The following is a 19286-nucleotide window of genomic DNA, read 5'->3' as shown; positions in this document are numbered from 1 at the left end:
CATACCCTCTATCAGAGTTTACATCTTTCAAGAGGGTCTTAAGTCAGTATTAATATCTTCTGGGATCTCAGATCTTGGCTTCCTTTTATCTCCTCTCCCCTACAACTCCAAGAACAGTCCCTTAAACCAACTTGGTGCTTCCTTTCTGGGCTTCCTGCAATAGACATTTTCAAGGGATGTTTGTGGCCACCAAGCTTGCTGAGGCCTTTCGGGCAGGCAAGGAAGACACATTCTTGGAATATGTATCAATCCTATACAAGATGAATTGCTGTCCTTCTTGGGTAATTACCTTCCCACCAAGCAGCTGTTTGGTCTCCTCAAGGGATAATATCATGTCGGAGCCTCAGAGTTAATCTCCATTGCCAGCAGGTAGGATAATCAGCAGCAACAAGAGCTAGAGGAGTCTCGGTCACAGGTGAACCATGCTATTGTATAATGGCCAGTGTTTTAGTTGCACTTAGTGGGAGGAATAGGGAAAAGTACATCTCCCTCTTTCCAGAAGCAGACGTTTCTAATAAAATTTTAAACAATGATATCTACTAAACAACATTTTAAAATAAATAAGACAAACTTTCGTATACGAAACTGATGGAATGTGTAGTTGTTTTAAGATGAGCAATGCTATTGTAGTGATACAGAATGACTGTCAAAATATAGTAAGTGATAAAAGCAAGGTATAAATGCTATTAATACAGAAGCAGAAAACAATGTATATGCCAGTGCATGCACCAAATATCTCTGGAACATCATATAAGAAATTTTTAATAGAGATGCCTTTGGGGAGGACAAATGGAAGACTAGGGAAAAGGCTATAGGGTGAGAAAAAGAGGACCAAGTTTTTACAAATGTTACCTTTCCAAAAGAATTACTAAGGAAGGTTGCTAAATAATTCATTTCATCTTGAATAATATGCAGGCAAAACATGGAAATACTGTGTATGACTAATAAAGATGAAATCTGTATAATTAAAATGAGAAAACACTACATAAAGTAATAGCAAAGGAATAGTTCAGTGGGTGACAGCAGAACAATAGACTCGTTCTAGGAAATAGAATACAACCTAGTACAGGTGAACTAAATAACTACTTTTAAAATGTATTTTAGATTCTGATATCATGGTGAGCTAGGCACCTGAATAAAGCTTCCCACTGAAAATCAGCAGAAAAACAGGCACAGCTACCTGGATCCCTCCATCTCCGGGCACGGGTCCTCAGGTGAGTTCCCTCAGATGAACTTATTCCTTTCATTTCAATGAGGACACAACAAGCAAGATAAATACTAACAGGGTGGTGTAGTGAAAAGAACGCAGAGGTTGGGCGTGGTGGCTCATACCTGTAATCCCAGCACTTTTGGAGGCCGAGGCAGGTGGATCACTTGAGGCCAGGAGTTTAAGACCAGCCTGGCCAACATGGTGAAACCCCATCTCTATTAAAAATACAAAAGTTAGTTGGGCGTGGTAGCACACTCCTGTAATCCCAGCTACTCAGGAAGCTGAGGCAGGAGAATCATTTGAACCTGGGAGGCAGAGGTTGCAATGAGCCGAGATCATGCCACTGCACTCCAACCAGGGTGACAGAGTGAGACTGTCTCAAAAAAAAAAAAAAAAAAAAAAAAAAAAAAAAGGAAGCCCGGGTGCAGGGGCTCACGCTTCTAATCTCAGCACTTTGGGAGGCCAAGGTGAGTGGATCATCTGAGGTCAGGAGTTTGAGACCAATCTGGCCAACCTGGCAAAACCCTGTCTCTACTAAAAGTACAAAAAAATTACCTGGGCATGGTGGTGCGTGCCTGTAATCCCAGCTACTCAGGAGGCTGAGGCAGGAGAATCACTTGAAGCTGGGAGGCGGAGGTTGGAGTGAGCTGAGATCACACCATTGCACTCCAGCCTGGGCGACAGAGTGAGACTCTCTCTTAAAAACAAACAAACAAAAAAAAACAGGAAGGAAGGGAGGGAGGGAAAATAAAAGTATGCAGGGATTGTGGTTGAGAGTTCTGGATTCAAACTTCCATTCCACCAACTGGAAACTATAATCTCAGATAATTTAGTGAAACTGTCATTTGCCTAGGGGACCACTCTCTGGGTTATAGTGAGAATTAAGCAGGTATATAATGTGGGAAAACTCTGGCACCATGCCTGGCACCCAGCATTGTTCCGTAAATATTAATTGACTCTCATTAGCAGAGACTAAGTGGAGACAAGAGGTTACCCTCAACAAGAATAGCGACCATCTTTGCTTAGGTATCTGAGGGATTTCATCAAGAAACACCATAGAATGACAGCAAAATTACTGAGTCTAATATTGCTGGACTAGCTGTTCAACATCAATTATGAAAAAAGCAAGTTTCTTCTCATAATTGTCTAGATTTCAAACAGTCCCCTAAGAAGATGTCAAAGAAAATACCTAAAGTAACATTCAGCAATTGAGAAACCCAAAACCATTTTTGTGGGTACACCTGATAAAATCCCCACATTCTGTAAATGGACCACAGCAGCAAACCTTTTGGTACAGCAAAGCTCAAAGCCTGATTAATAGGCTTGAGATTGATAAGAAGACAAATAAACAACAGCATTTCAAACAGCAAATTACCAGCGATCATTTCTTTAATTTACTGGAACATATTTAAACCATGTATATACCAAAGGGTAGAATGGCTGACCCTGACACACTTCCCTGTTACATAAGCACTAGTCTAGTCAGAGGGGATGGAGCAGCAGCAGTAACATGGGGCTGTATGCAATGGGAGGGGAAGGGCAGGGTTTGGGCATGTATTCATATGTACATACAAATACATGCATACACTAGGTTGGAAGTTGTTTGTTGAAATAATGTCTCAAAAATTACCAACTGATTTCATCATGAAGTCAAAGTACAGGGAACTCAGCTAAAAAGCACCGAAATGAACAGTTTATTAAGCAAAAATATACGATAAATGCAGTATTTTAAAGTAACAATGAGAGCCAAGACACGTTTTTTAAAAAAGCAATGGTCGTCTTCAACGTAAGTATGCCGATTAATTTAACTTTTAGTTAATTCACGTTTTAATTTTAGGGAATGACCAAACTCAAGGAGCTTCTACACTCTAAGGCAAGAATCAGCCAGGAGGATGAAGGGAACTTCAGGGGAAGGTTATGATGTCTCCAACCAGACTGAAGATCAGAGGTAAACACTGCCCACCTTCTCTGCAAAATAGAAGGGGCTTCCAAAATACAAATACCAAGCAGGTATACACCTCAAGAGCAAATGACTTTTCTATTCCTACATGTTTGTGGCTGTGCAGGCCTTAGGCAGAGACAGGAGTAAAATCAGGACCTTTGGCATTGCCAAGGCAGTGACGTCAATCAAACCTGGCCACATTCTCTAATTCTGGCACTCTGAAAACTTGCCAGTCTTTGCAGTTGTAACAAAATCAAGACTCTCTTGCTATTCAAATGTCCCCAAGGATCTTGTGCAGGCTCAGTCTCACACTCCTCCTCCACTAGCTCATTCAGCGGGGCTAACCTAGAGGCTCTCTGAAGAATCCCATTCTGTACATATTTATTGAATGCCTTCCAAGTGCCAGGCATCTTACAAGGCTTTGGGGATGAGCTCACTCAAATTATTCATCACCATGATCCTATATTCCTCATACATTTTCACAAACTGTAGGACGCTGGTTTAGCAAAGAGTCACCCACTAGAGCAGTGTCCTACCATTCACTCCACTTTCCAAAACTGACTACAATTCAGAGGGCTTAAGTTTGCTAACTACATCCTTATAAAGCTATCATACTGCACTCGTACATCAAAGAATCGATTGTTTGGCCAAATATAAACAACAGTGAATAAACTTACGTATAAAATAATAAGAACAAGAGCTAAATCCTCATTCTTTTGGACTTGGGCTTCACTGTTCTTGGCAAACTACTAAAATGAAGCTATTTTTATCCTAGAACTGCAGGGATGCTCACAGGTAGCTCCCTGGCTACTAACATGCTGGAACTGACAGAGCACAGAAGCAGCTTAACTCAGAAAGCTTCCCCCTTTCCTGTGGTTGGAAATACGAAATTATAATCAGCTCTCAAGAATAACAAAAATTGTAAGAAACAACCAACATGCTAATGATACACGTAATGAATGGGGTGAAACCAAGTGTTCAGGTGAAAAAAAAAATAGCCGGTGATTCAAGAAAAGGCTAAAATAAAGCACGTGAGTTACATGGACATCAGATCAAAATGAGTTAGTGTGGAAAGTTTCTGTTTAGTATACACAAACAAGATACAAATCCAGACTGAGGTCTGCAGTTTTATCAGCCATCATTCTGAACTGAAAACGCAAAAGCTTAAGTTCTGATCCCTGATCTACTAACTAAGTAGCTACAAGACTTCAGCAAGTCATTTAACCTCTTCTGGTCCTAGAGATGTTGGAATGGACGGCTCCTATTATTACTGAGACCAATCTTCCTTTTCAGCTATGAAATTATAGGATCCCATGAAATGAAAATGCAAAGGTACAACATTACCATGTTATTGCAATCAGATGGGTCATAAGTGCTCTGTTTAAAAACTTTATAGAGTTCCATAAATTCTTCATTCATCTCATGAACTTGTCCATTTAAAATTGCTCCTTTGGTACCACCGAATTCCAGTCTTTCCAGCTTTTCAAATTCCAAAGTGCTCACAAATATATCCTTTGTAAAAAAACACAGTAAAGACCTTTCTACTACATTGAGCAGCAAAATATTTTAAAGTTTCAAATCAAGAACATTTTCAAGTGTTCAAAATAAATGAGTCAATGGACACTTACATGACAGAAAATAAATATTAATTATTTAATTAACAAAGTCATTGCTAATTTTTAAAATTACTCTCCCATTTTCATATTTATTAAAAATTAACTCTCACTGGCCAGGTGCAGTGGCTCACGCTTGTAATCCCAGCACTTTGGGAGGCCAAGGCAGGAGGATTGCTTGAGCCCAGGAGTTTGAAACCAACCTGGGCAACAAAGACTCTGTCTCTACGAAACACAAAAAAGTGAACTAGGCATGGTGGCATGCACCTGTAGTCCTAGCTACTTGAGAAGCTGAGGCGGGAGGATCACTTGAACCAAGAGGTCAAGGCTGCAGTGAGCTGTGTTCACACCACTGCACTTAAGCCTGGGTGACAGTATGAGACCCTGCCTCTATAAACAAAGAAAAAGAATCTCTCAGTGTAAGTAACCTCTAATTCACCATAGCTAGACATATAACTCCCCCAGTTTTATATCCTCCTAAATGTAAGTCAGATCCCCAGGTAGTATCCAAAACTCCTGTTTTCATCACCCCATACTTTGCAGTGAGTCAGCTGCTTTACTGAAAGTGAGCCCAGGAAACTGTTAAGGAAGGGATATGTAAGCTGCCCTTCATTAGGTATTTCACATTCAGAGACAGAAGAGGCATTCAGACTCATTTAAGTGATTATGAGAATTCTCAAGACATAAAGCTCTAATTTTGAATGAAATAAAACAAATCTTATATCAATGACAATGTCCAAAATTCTTACAGCTTTACAAAGAAAATAAGGCAATGTCATCAATTTAAACTTTTTTAAAAAAAATCTAAGCCAATAGGCACCATACAAGTGTAAGAGTTTGTGTGTTGTATGTGTTTAATTTACAGAGCACATATTTCCATGTTTTATTTTTACCAGCGGTTTTAATATTTTTATAGTATAGCATATATTCATATACTAAAAAATAGTGTGATAATTTAAATTATCCAATGGGTTTTAGGGTATGAAATAGCAATTTTAAGGATTAAATATATAAAAGGAAAAGTGGATTTATTTACAGAGGATTAGTTTACTGCTTCCTGATTTACAACACTCTTCCAGATTAGTAAATTCTAACAGTCACTGATATATAAAGAGATTTACTTATACTCAGTGTAATAACAGAATCAAAAATGAACTTTTAAAAAATCAAAATGAAAGATTTAAAAATTGCCCTTGTATCATCATAGCATTGGCCTGCTGAGCTCCTTATTGAGAATCACTGGGAAAGGAGGCCTCCACCTATGATGTAAAGTAAACCATTCCATGAATCATGTGAAAAGCTACCGCCTTTTTGAACCCACCTTCAACATGAATAAGTGCAAGAAAAAAAGAATACCTCTATTTTTATCAAACGATCAAGGAACTTGTCAAATCTGCAAAACACCAGATGAGACTGGAAATCCCATGGTCTCAGCTTACTTCCCATAAAATAGCTTGCCAATTTTTTTCTATAGTTGAAAAAGCAGTTTCTGAAAGTCTTTAAGATGTTAACAGCCACCTGCACCTTTTCCAGTGACTCCTCTATTTCTCCCTTCAAAAGGTCCTCAGGTGAAAGGAAAGCTGTTGCCTAGGATTTAACGAAAGGGAACAATGATCAAAACTGTGTTTAATAATTCTTCCCTGTAACTGTCTTTGTTTCGAAGAATCATTTTTAAATGCCAGTATCTAAAGGTGGGCCAGCAATGCTGAAAGAAAGCAAGCACAAATTCTAGAAATTCAGCTACTTGGACTTCGATTACATACTTGTATAAGTTAGAATTTTATACAGGAGACCCTACTATTTCTGGATTTTTACATTCTAGCAAATGACTAAATTGTTGCTAAGCCTCATTATATGACAACTGTCATGTAATTTGCATGAGTGTGCCTGCCAGCAAATATTCTGAACAATCATTTTCTCATATAAAGAATATATAAGCCAGACAAGGAAATCTATCAGAACATGAATTTTTAAAGTACACTCACTTTATCTGGTAGTTCAGGGCCACTTGCAAAGGGAAAGACCTGATTAGGAGTGTGTAACAGTGGAAATTCTTTCAAGTTAGCAAACTTCTCTTCTGGGGGCTTAAGTAACATTACAGGACATACAGTCTAGCTGACATGTCCCACATGAACTAGTTTTGAATAGAGGAAAAGAAAGGAAGAGAAGAGAAGGGTAAAAGAGAAAGAAAAGACTAGAAGATCCATGTGGCACTGGTCAAATTCTCATGGGACCAACCAACACTCCCAACTTCTTCTCTCTTCATATTTGATACCCACATTCAGAATTCCCCTCTTCAAGGACCAAGAACCTGTGCATTCTGAAGGTTCTTTTGTATGCTACCTCTTCCTGATGCATCTTAACCTCATATGAATTATAGGTTTAATTTGTGTGCCTTCAATTTTGTAGTTGCTTAGAAAGTTGTTCAAGATGTCAATGGATAATGTAATGAAAGCCCTGAGTTCAAAATAGCAGAGGGAAGCACTTCTTCCTTAAATGTAGGCATATGACCTTCCATTTCCCATTAATGAAAACAGTTTTACAGGCAATATAGGCTCTGTGCCATGAATTTGTAAGGCAATAAGAAAATCATTCATTTAGTGTCTAAAACCCCTACTGATTAGACTCCTTTCCAATCTATGCTTTTATTTCCCAATCACGTTAGATAGAAAATTAACCTCCACATGAGGGCTGCTATAATAGCAAGTCATTCAGGACAGTGAAGAGAACCACCAGGAATCCCTTAGCAATGTGAATTTTAAGAGTTTACACTTTGATATGGTATATGGTGTATTCCATACACCTTTATCTCTATGTATTCTTTATAGTAAATGTATCCTTTTAGGATGCTGAAAAATCTATGGCAAACGACTCCATCTTTTGCTTGAGTGGCCCCTTCTGCTTTAGCAGCCCCCTGTTACCTAATTACTTGTGTTTAAAGTAACGTCCCTAGGACAATCCATGCTTAATGTTTATTCATGTGCTTCCTGGCTGGCCCTCACACAGATGAGACAATCATAGACAAGGAACCTCCTGTTCATACAGACCACTGTTGAGTAAGGCCTCCTAAGACAGGTTATAGTACTTAATATCCTAAATGAAAACACCCAGTCTGTCTCCTTGCATGGGGAGGCAGAATGTGTGAGGGAAAAAGCATGACCTGAGGCAGGGGCTGGCTGTGATCCCTCTAGGGGCCACGAACTACTTTTGTGATACTAGTTAAGTTGTCTCAGAGGATCTATTTCCTTAGCTGCAAAATGAGGGAAATGAATTAGGTAAATCTCAAAATCCCTTTTAGCTCATAAACTCTAAATTCTTTTCGACTTCTCACAGTACCCGCTCTGGAGCATGCCTAACCACAGCAGCTCTATCATCGCGTACTTAATGGTGCCAGCACAAACAAGCTAAAAGCCACCAGGATTTAGGATGAACTGGTCCCACTTCAGAGGACTTATAAACTAAAATACTGTTAAACAACTTATTTATCAATAAGCTGATCGATTAACCAATTTACCAATGATATTGTTAGTTTGAGGCTTGTCTCTCTGCTGCTGCTTCTCTATTCTTTTGCATGTGTTTTTACGGACTGTTGTTTTAGCTCAATCCTGACAGCTCTACTCCACTACTCAGACTTAAACTCTTCCTCACCTAGGATCTTGTAGGTGACAATGTCTACAACAGATACACCAAGCCATGGAATAGACAAGGCAGTGGCTAGAGTGGTAATGACACACAAGGACCAGGGAGTAGAGTCAGGTTACCAGAGAAGAAAGGCAAGGCATTAAGACCCCATTAGCAAAGCCTGTCTAGCATGCAAGGTGAACAGGTGATGCCTTTTATGTGTCTAGCCTAAATAATGATGTTAGTGGTCACCACTAGAAAACAAGAGAAAAGAAATACATTTGTTTTTAAAGTAACAAAGGGTTTCTGACTCTGACTGGCATTCCAGTCATAGGGTCAGGCATATAATGAAACTGAGTAAAGTAGATCAGAAACGACTGAACAGAGAAGGTCAGGGTCATCTAGAAAGCACCTGTTTCACCTAAAGCAGCATTTGAAGCTGTAGTCACTGGCTGCGCCTATGGGGATGGCGCAAGCACTGAGTTTTCACTGGAGGCTGAAATGCTGGCATTTAAATGAGATTTAAGTATTAACAACAATTTTTAAATTAAAAAATATTATACAAAATAAAAACACTGCATTGATCTTTGGGCCAAATGAGCTGATAGCATGTCAGCTTATGACCTCTAATACGTAACATAGGAAGGGTTTGAATTTTCACAAAAACTTGATCAATAAATTCATGAATGCAAAGAACATGTAGGTGACAAGAGGAAATACAATTATAGAAAACATAAAATGTGTAATCACACATATCATGCAAGGTACAAATTTAAAAACATGTTACCACTAGAACACAATAAATGACCCCCAATTTTCTGAAAGATGGCAATGCTCCAAGTTGACAGGTCATAGTGAAACCTTTTACACGTTGATAATAGCAACGTAATTGATATAACCTTTTAGAAAATAATTTTTAAGTATTAAATATTGCCGAAGAGCCATGAAAAGATTGTACCTTTTGACCAACATCAGGAATTTATAGTAAGCCAATTATTCCAGTCAAAAGAGGGGATCTTTGTATAGTTTTCTGCATGTTTGTTATAATCAAGGAAGCTGGAAGCAACTATACAGCAATAACAAAATCATCTTTCAAGAAGTTAGTACAAAATTGTACATATGATAAAATGTATAAATGCTTAATAGAATGACAAAACTGCAGAACTATTTCCATTGTTCCAACACTATGCAATGAGAATGTTTTACAATTATCATTAGCATACCATGTATTAGGTCACATTCAGACATAAAAAAACTTATTTTAAAATATGGAGCATGGTACAATGGGTGAGAACTCTATTATTGACTTGCTGGGTTGGAAAGTTACTTATCTTCTTAGGCTTCGGGGTTTTTTTCATTATAAAATGAAGCTACTAATAATACCTATGTCATAGTGTTGCTTAACTTTTGAATTTTTGTAAAGGGCTTGGAAAAGCTCCTGAATAAGTATGATATAGTGTTTGTTAAATAACTATATAAAAGTAGTAAAATTGGTGGCTGGTGGCTAGTGCTTCAGGGAACCAGCTATAGATACTGGCTAATTGTTAACTTTTGACTCCTAACATGTTGGGCATATTTACCACAAAGTCTGAAATCTGCTGTTCATAGAATCAAAGGAATCAGGTCAATGAAACCTTTGGATAGAAGCCAGAACTAAGGAACAAGAGAAGCCACATTATTTTATCAGGAACTTGGCAGAATCTGGCTGTTGACACAGAGAAGAAGTCAGAGATGAGAAGTTTACAGGCTTACAGGTAACCAGGACTTACAATAAGTCACCTGTGCTAACAAATAATCCCCTCTGTGATTTATACATTAACAAGGATTTGCAATGAAACAGTTTCAATTATTCTCAAAATGAGAAATAGGTCCCTAAAAAGGGGTTTGGGAGAAGTGGTGGTTATAGTTTTTGACCCTGCAACAGTGATTGTGGTGTTTTACATAGAGACCCAAGCCATTAGGGTCCAGGGAGCCTGTTTAACAAAAGGGCAAAACTGAGTTTGCCCAACAGAGTAACAGAAATTGAACAAAACCAGAGGATATGATGATAAAATATCGACCTGTTGTTATCTCCTACCAACAGCTGCAACTAGCCTGTAAGTCAACAGTTTGTCAAAAGAACAAAAGGCAACTAACATTTACTGAAACTCGATTAAACACCAAGCAATGCTGGGGATTTCACTTAGGTTATCTTTTAATCCTCGCAATAGCCATGGACTAGGCATTATCCCCACCGACAGATGTGGAAACTGAGGAGTAATTTAACTTCCCTTAAGTGGGTCAATTAGATTCGAATCCAGGTTGGTCTGGGTCCAAAGCCTTTCCCACACACCACTCCATCTTTTCAGAATCAGAGAGAGAAAGAGATGAAAAACACTAACAATGCAACCTCATACTCCAGAAACTCTAAGCTGCAAGTCTGCAGACCTGTTCTCTGGTCTGGCTTTCCTCCTAACTTCTTAGGGAAATTGAGCAAATGACACCATTTTTCCAGTGTTGGTTAATTCATTTGAAAACATCTGAACTGCGTCCCTTCAAATTGACATGTTGAAAGCCTAACTCCCAATGTGACTGTATCTGGATATAGGGTCTTTAGGAGGTAACTGTGATTAAATGAGGTTATAAAGATGGGAACTGAATCCGATAGGACTGTGGTCTTACAAGAAGAAAATGGCCGGCCGGGCGCAGTGGCTCACGCCTGTAATCCCAGCACTTTGGGAGGCTGAGGTGGGCGGATCACGAGATCAGAAGATCCGAGACCATCCTGGCTGACACACTGAAACCCCGTCTCTACTAAAAATACAAAAAAATTAGCCGGGCGTGGTGGCGGGCGCCTGTAGCCCCAGCTACTCCGGAGGCTGAGGCAGGAGAATGGCGTGAACCCGGGAGGCGAAGCCTGCAGTGAACTGAGATCCGGCCACTTCACTCCAGCCTGGGTGACAGAGCAGGACTCCATCTCAAAAATAAATAAATAAATAATAAAATTAAAAATAAATAAAAAGAGGAAGATGGCCAGGTGAGGACACAGTGAGAAGGCAGCCAGTCATCAGCAAGCCAGGAAGAGGGCCCTCACCAGAACCTGAGCACGCTGGCACTCTCATCTCAGACTTTCAGCCTCTAGAAATACGAGAAAAAATAAATTTCTGACGTTTAACCTACCCAGTCCATAGTACTTTGCTATGGAAGCCTGAGTAGACTAAGACACACCTCCAAATAAGAACCACTGGATTATGTAGCATCCAAGTATCTTTTAGCTCTCAAATTACGTAATACCCTCTGGTACTGTGAGCATGGAAGAATCCACATTCACATAGACAGGATGAGGACACAGAGGGAGCTGGTCCTTTTTTTTTTTTTTTTTTTTTTTTTTTTTTTTTTTTTTTTTTTTAACATTTCGCAGGTTGAGTAAGAAATAGAGAAGCAATTACAAAAGAGATTTTAAAAGACCAACAATGAATCACAAGTTTTTCAATACAATTCTACTACTATATTTTTAGGATTTTCTTTTTGCCAGATGCTCTTAACTTACCACACTTTCCAAAAGGCTTTTATCAGTCAGTGTTTCTGTGAAAACGAAAGGAAGGCTACAAAGAACGTACTACACATCTGTCTTTTACTGGAAGCTGCCTTAAAGCCTTTTGAAGAAAGGTACAGATATTAAACAAACAAAACCCACCAACAACTTGTCCTTTATGTCTGACTTATTTTCATAGCTTTCTGCCGTTTAGGATTAAAAGGTTACTTGGCCTTTGTTACCATAAATGTCCTTTCTCAAAAAAGAAAAAGAAAGATGGTGTTCTTACTGTATACTAGATTATTCTTCACTAGTCTAGTAAAACCTACCTGACAGCAACAATTCTTATTGTTCCTGTTTTTTGATGCTTCATACCTGGTTAATGAAGAGATTACAAAACTCTTGCAATAAAACTATAACCCGAGCAGGGGTGTTATAAAACTTGGAATGACTCCAGATCAGACAGATGGTATGAAATAATGGAGCGATTAATATGCGGGTCTGTGGGAATTCCGTCTCCTGGAGACATTGGATGTGTCTCCTCAGAGGTCTCAGGTAAAGTTCCACATCTTGGGCTTCGAGAAGGGCTGAAAGCAAAGAACCATCATTAACGTGATTCCGATGTACTATTATTTTTTTCTAAATTCACTTTACATGTAAAAGAGAGCCACGTAAAACAACATGGCCACACTTAAATGTTGTCATAGTTCCCTTTGTATTACTTATCCTACAATCTACACATGAGCAATGTGGAAGACTTTAGACACTGGCCATCTGTAACTCAGTCATTTGGGAGAGCACTGATCTAGTTACCCACATAGCATAAATAAATTGTGATGGAAAAAACAAGGGGAAAATACCCCTGGAGTCTAAAGAAATTTACTCAACCCTGTGGAAACTGTGGGAATAAAACCTCTCTGCAATGTTGTCACTTCATGGCTTGGATTACAAACTTCATCACTAGAATGTTAATTCCTTCTAAGAACTTGGTATAAGCACAATTGAATTGTTTACTCTCTCATTCGGGTTTCCTATGACAGTAACTCATGTAATGACTGAGAAAAATTATATCATTAATAAAGGTTTAAAATTGTTAAGAACAGTGATGAAAGTACTTTGAAACTCGACAGAGGTGAGGTTGTACTACAACATGAATGTACTAAAACTTGAATGAATTATACACTTTAAAATTGTTAATTTATGTTATGTGAATTTTATTTCAATAAAACAAATGTTAAGCATGGTAAATATTTTTTTTCACATGCTATAGAGGGCCAGGTGCAGTGGTCCATGCTTGTAATCCCAGCACTTTGGAAGGATTAGTTGAGTCCAGGAGTTCGAAACCAGCCTGGGCAACATAGCAAGACTTCATCTCTACAAAAAACTTAAAAATTAGCTGCGCATGGTGGCAGCTGCCTGTGGTCCCAGCTCCTCAGGAGGCTGAGGTGGAAGGATCACTTGAGCCTGGGAGGTCGAGGCTGCAGTGAGCCATAATCATACCACTGCACTCCAGCCTGGGCAAAAGAGCAAGACCCTGTCTCCAAAAAAGAAAAGGGAAGAAAAAAATCAAACCAAAGAATGCTATAGATATGAAGAAACATTTAAATATTTAACTCTCATTAATGACTGCTTAATCGAATCCAAAGTTTTCTCTTGCTTAGCACTGGTCCTTTTAATATACCCTAAGTGGATTTCCATGATATTCCATTTTGCTCCCAAGGCTACAAATACCCCTGATGAACTGAGAACAAATTTTATTATCAAAGTATGGAACAAGGTCAAGTAAATTCTAGTTTTTGGTGTTAACCCAAAAGACTTGTGTCAAGAACAAAGAAACCCTGCTGAATTTTGTCACCAGGAGTCAAGGACGCACCCAGCCACTTGATGTGTAAATAGTTAATTTGTCTATGTAACAATAAAGCCTGAGAATAAAAAGAATGTTCAGGAATTATTTTCAAGATGTACTCATGTTTCAAAATTAGTATTTTTATCAATGTTTATGTCAACATTAAATAACTGTATCTAGTAGGTAAGTGCCCTGAAATACTAAGTATCCTTAAAATGTGATCAGCATGTCTGGTGACTCCACAATGCCTGAACTATGTCTTTGAGAAGAGCTTTCTTCCTCCAGCTTGACCATCGGTTTGGGCCACTTGTTCTATTGAGAAGTGTTTTATTTCTGTATCTCCAGGCCACACGCACATAAGGCTCAGAGGACCCCGGGATTCATTCCTGCAGAAGCTGCATCCAGAGAAAATTTTCATCCTATGCTAACACAGAAAAAAAAAAATGCCAACAGCTTCTATGTATTGAAGCATACTTACTACATGCCCAGTACCTCGTACAGTGTATTATATGCTATCCCTAACCCAGTGGTTCTCCACCAGGAGAAATCTTGCCCCCAGGGGACATTTGGCCATGTCTGGAGACATTTATGATCACCACAACAGGGATGGCGCCAGCAGGTAAAGGCCAGAGATACTGCTAAATATCCTACAATATGTAAGATGGCCCCCCCACAACAAAAAATTATTTAACCCAAAATGTTGATTGTGACAAGATTGAGAAATACTAAATCCACATAGCAATTCTTCAAGGAAGGTGTTAATAGGCCAATACAAACCAGAGGCTTAGCAAATTTAAAATGCTCAGTAAGTGGGGTTGGGACAGGAATTCAGATCTTACAGAGCCCCTGCTGTATATATTCCTCCTTATCTTATGCCCTCTTTTAAACTGAATTCATGCAGAAAACCCTAAAGATGTATTAAAACATATTTGAAGTGAATTTTCAGTATTTCCTAACTTTCCAAATGTCATATGGGAAAAATAAACTTTTTAGTATTAGAGACAAAAGTTACTTGTCCATATTACCTCCAATTTTATTATTTAAAACCTCAGTATCATGTATATCCATAAGTAAATGCTTATCCATGTGCAAAGAAACATGAACAGAAATCAAGGAACTGAGCAGGATTGTCATCTTTGGATGGGGCTGAAACTAGATAGTGGATGGGCAAGGATGGTGAGAAGACTGTCAACTGGATATCATTTTATGATTCCTGGTTTGTAATAAGATGCATGCATTGTCTATTCAAAATTCAACAAGCCCTCCACTCTGTACATTTCATCTTCACCAAAACTTCAATGATGGCTTTGAGTGTTTGCAAGCTAAATAACTGGTGGATATCAAACACACTCAGAGAACTGAACTGGTGAATAACTAGACTCATCATAGCCCAATCTGTTGGCTGGAAAACCTCTATCCGGAGTTTTTTTTCCTCTGCTAAATACTGAAGGCCTCACTCCTCCACAAACAGTCTAATTAAAATTTCAATCTGGAGCCACTTTGGCAGGTATCTACTACATACCAGATAAACTAAAAGTAGTTTAGTATGGGTGGAGAATAAAGTACAAAGGGTGAGATGAATTTATCATCAGAAGAGCCAAGAGCAATCACTCCCTGAACATGGCGGAAGGGTAAATGTCAAGGCCAAGCAGGCAAGGGCTGGATCATGAGCAGATGGTGATATTGATGCCAGGCTGAGGAACAAGAGTCTTACCATTTTCTACAGCCAGAAAAATGTCCTTCAGAGTAGGAAAATAGCTGCTTTGTTTAGCTGTCAGGATCTTAACCATTTTGAGGACAATAGGTGCCTGAAGCTAAGTTAAAGGGAAAAAAAAAACTTTAATAAATATAAACTCGATTACTAAATAATGCATTCTGTAATAAAATATTTAAATTCTATTTCATTCACAAGTGATTCAGTATTTAATACTCAAAGTGAGATCTGGTTTCAAGTTGAAAATAATTTTCAAAATACATTGTTTTCTTAGCCTTGTATTTTATTTTGCATTTAAGTTTTTAAATTTGGATATAATTATATGTGATAGTTTTAATTGAGTGTCAACTTGATTGCATTGAAGGATGCAAAGTATTGTTCCTGGGTGTGTCTGTGAGGGTATTGCCAAAGGAGATTAACATTTTGAGTCAATGGACTGGGAGAGGCAGACCCACCCTCAATCTGGGTGGGCACCATCTAATCAGCTGCCAGAGCAGCAAGAATAGAGCAGGCAGGCAGAAGATGGAAAAGCATAACTGCTGAGTCTTCTGGCCTTCATCTTTCTCCCATGCTGGATGCTTCCTGCCCTCAAAGATCAGAATCCAAGTTCTTCAGCTTTTGGACTCTTGGATTTACACCAGTGGTTTGCCAGGGGTTCTTGGGCCTTTGGCGACCGACTGAAGGCTGCACTGTGAGCTTCCCTACTTTTGAGGTTTTGGGACTCAGACTGATTCACCACTGGCTTCCTTGCTCCTCAACTTACAGGCGGCCTATTGTAGAAGTTTACCTTGTGATCCTTTTGAGTCAATTCTCCTTAATAAACTCCCTTTCCTATATACATATATGCTATAGTTGTATCCTTCTAGAGAACCTAATACATTATATATGTAAAATATTAATTTTGCCATATGAAATTTGTTTCAGAAAATCTCCAAAAGCCATGTGAATGGATGTCTTAACTTTTAGAACCTTAAGTAAGTAATTTGTATGGCAAGCACCCAGCAGAGGAACCGAAGTTAGTCCTTCAAAGCTGTCTCTCTACCAAGCAAGACCTCACTCCTTCCCAAATCAATTAGGTTGACTAATTACATTTTCCAGTCTTCAACATTTCCCTGGGGAAGTACTGCTCTTCCAGGGTATCACAATATTTCCAATCATCTCAAATGCTGTCAAAATATTCTCATAAAGGCAAAGTTACTTTAATGTCAAAAGTGCACACCATACATACAGAACTCTGGATTAAGAAAAGAGGGCAGACCAGTAAATTATACAGTGTGTTAAACCTTTAAAACTATTGGTCATTGCTGCTCAGGAGACTTTGCTAATTTAATTTACAATTTCTAGGGCTATCTACTTACTTGATCATAAATGCATGACAGATTTTCTCTCCTCATCATCCAGAAATCTAGCTCTGCTTGAGGAGACAAGTGAAGACCATTCAACAAAGGCTGCACTGAATCTCTTTCTATAATTTCTTGGATTTGATGTGACCATTCAATAATCACAGATTCAATTGCATGAAGTATTATCCTTTCATTTGACTGTGGTGGCCTACAAACATTAAAATAAAATAATTCAAAGATGAATCATTTTATCCAAAGACACAGATTTTAAAAGTTATTTTAGGCATCCATAAACTAGTTTCCTAAAAATAAATTCTTCAAAATCCATTATGTTTATGTTCTTGAGTTGTGGGGTTATGTTATTCTGTCATTGACATGCCTCCAACCTCAAAAAACACAAAGAATTATATCCCCAAAACCCATTTTACTAAAGGAATACTGCTATTGGCATGGCAATTACTATAGTTTGCTTTTTGTATAATTTGCTTTTTAAAAGCATACTTTGAAAGGAAATAATACACATGGTGTTTCTGCACTTATTTTAAAAATATGATGTAGTTGTAATTCTCTATTTGCTAATGAATTTGCTAGGGGTGTGATATTAAATGGGTATGCTGACTTTCCATTTTATTTTATTATTTGATTTTATTTGTAGAGATGAAATCTCACTATGTTGCCCAGACTAGTCTTGAACTCTTGGTCTTAAGCAACCCTCCCATCTCGGCCTCCAAACTGCTTGGGATTACAGTCATGAGCCACCATGCTGGCCTGGCTCTCCATTTTAATATCCTGTATATACTGTACTGTTACGTACTTGTTCTCTGAATAATTCTGATCCAGATCAATCTTTCCTGCAACAGTGGGAATTGGTAGAAGAGTTCTTCTAGACATTTTGCCCCTAAAAATATACATCTTATTTTTCATGACTTCTATGTGATATTCCATATCTTGTGAAGTAAAACAGGACCAGGACTTATGGTTGTTCTTATTAGAAAGAACTGGCACTAAAATCTAGAGAAAGAGAAACATTGTTAAAAGCAGTCATATTAATTTACAGAAAATGTGTTCCTTCAAAGATTTTCTTGTCATACAAAATTGGCAACAAGACCGCCCAATTTCATAAATATCATCCAATAATATGAAATCTACAAAGAGAGGACAAAGTCAATGACCCATTTAGACTTAATCAATTAGACATAAATTCTGTCAAAGTGGAATTAGCATACTGCCTGTTCATTCACTTACCCATTTATCAAACATTTGTGGAGATTCCCAATAACTCAAACACTACATGAAATAAGCAGCCATGTCAAGTAAGTAAACTGCCCTCATAATGCAAACTGAGCACACTGGCAGGCACATTAATGAAAACAATCTTTCTGAATCATATGGAAGCTAGAAGTAAATTAATCTTCTCAAGCCCTGGGTGGCATCCCAGAGGATTAAAGTTTGGATAGTCAGAAACATGTTTATTCAGCCTCATGGACCTTATTCAGAACTTCTTCCACCATGAAATGGGACACATCAATGAAACTATGTGAAAACTCTCAAAAAGTATATTTTCCATTTCCAGAGTCTGGATATATTATGTAATCAATAAGAGAATGCTGCATTAATGAAGTTGGTCTCTTCTTGCTTTCCCTTGAAGTATCTATTCATTTTAAACTTTTTATTCATTTTTCTTATAATCTATATGTAACCTGACCAATTTATAAACATTTTACTATAAAATTTGAATTAGCCAAAATGCTCAGAAAATGTTTATTCTACCTTTTTAGAGTTTAGTTTGATACAATCTTCTAGTTAACTAAAAACAAGCTGAAAATTCACTTTCATTTTTGAATGGTGTTGAAACAAATGTCTCCAAATGTTATTATTATTATCTTTTCCTACTTAGCACCCATTACCTGTCAAGCTAGTAATACAGAAATTAGTACAAAATAGTCCCCGCCCTCAGTGAGCTCAGTAGGTGAGATCCTGGAACTGTGACGCTCAAGATAAGACGTGCCATGATTATATAGAATGAGACCACCACTTCTCCTGTTGTCCTTCCCAGCTTTTCCCCATCTCCCCTTTTCCCTAGTTTATAAGACAGGAGAAGGGGGAGAAAGCAAAAAGTTGGAAAGAAACAGAAGATAAATAGCTAGACGACCTTGGCGCCACCACCTGGCCCTGGTCGTTAAAATAATAATATTAACCCCTGACCAAAACTACTAGTGTTATCTGTAAATTCCAGACATTGTATGAGAAAGCACTGTAAAACTTTTTGTTCTGTTAGCTGATGCATGTAGCCCCCCGTCACGTTTTCCACGCTTGCTTGATTCATCATGACCCTTTTACATGGATCCCTTAAAGTTGTAAGCCTTTAAAAAGGCCAAGTATTTCTTCTTCAGGGAGCTCGGCTCTTAAGACGCGAGTCTGCCGATGCTCCCGGATGAATAAAAGCCTCTTCCTTCTTTAATCCGGTATCTGAGGAGTTTTGT

The 19286-nt window shown here is 38.3% G+C and overlaps 1 protein-coding gene across 1 annotated transcript in view; it reads right to left on the bottom strand.

Moving 5' to 3' along the window:
• Positions 1–19286, bottom strand: part of DNAH11 (dynein axonemal heavy chain 11) — a 372580-nt gene that overhangs the window by 338222 nt on the left and 15072 nt on the right. Inside the window, exons 3-8 of the mRNA XM_050784822.1 lie at positions 17618–17814; positions 16819–17011; positions 15461–15560; positions 12276–12487; positions 6122–6352; positions 4497–4664 (exon numbers count right to left, since the gene is read on the bottom strand). Of these exons, the coding sequence (XP_050640779.1) occupies positions 4497–4664; positions 6122–6352; positions 12276–12487; positions 15461–15560; positions 16819–17011; positions 17618–17814 (1101 nt within the window). The remainder of the gene's footprint in view (positions 1–4496; positions 4665–6121; positions 6353–12275; positions 12488–15460; positions 15561–16818; positions 17012–17617; positions 17815–19286) is intronic.

Source organism: Macaca thibetana, chromosome 3 (genome assembly GCF_024542745.1).
Source record: "Macaca thibetana thibetana isolate TM-01 chromosome 3, ASM2454274v1, whole genome shotgun sequence".
Classification (NCBI taxonomy): Eukaryota; Metazoa; Chordata; class Mammalia; order Primates; family Cercopithecidae; genus Macaca; species Macaca thibetana.
The sequence above is the reverse complement of the archived record's forward strand: the minus strand, read 5'-3'. Positions and strand labels throughout refer to the sequence as shown.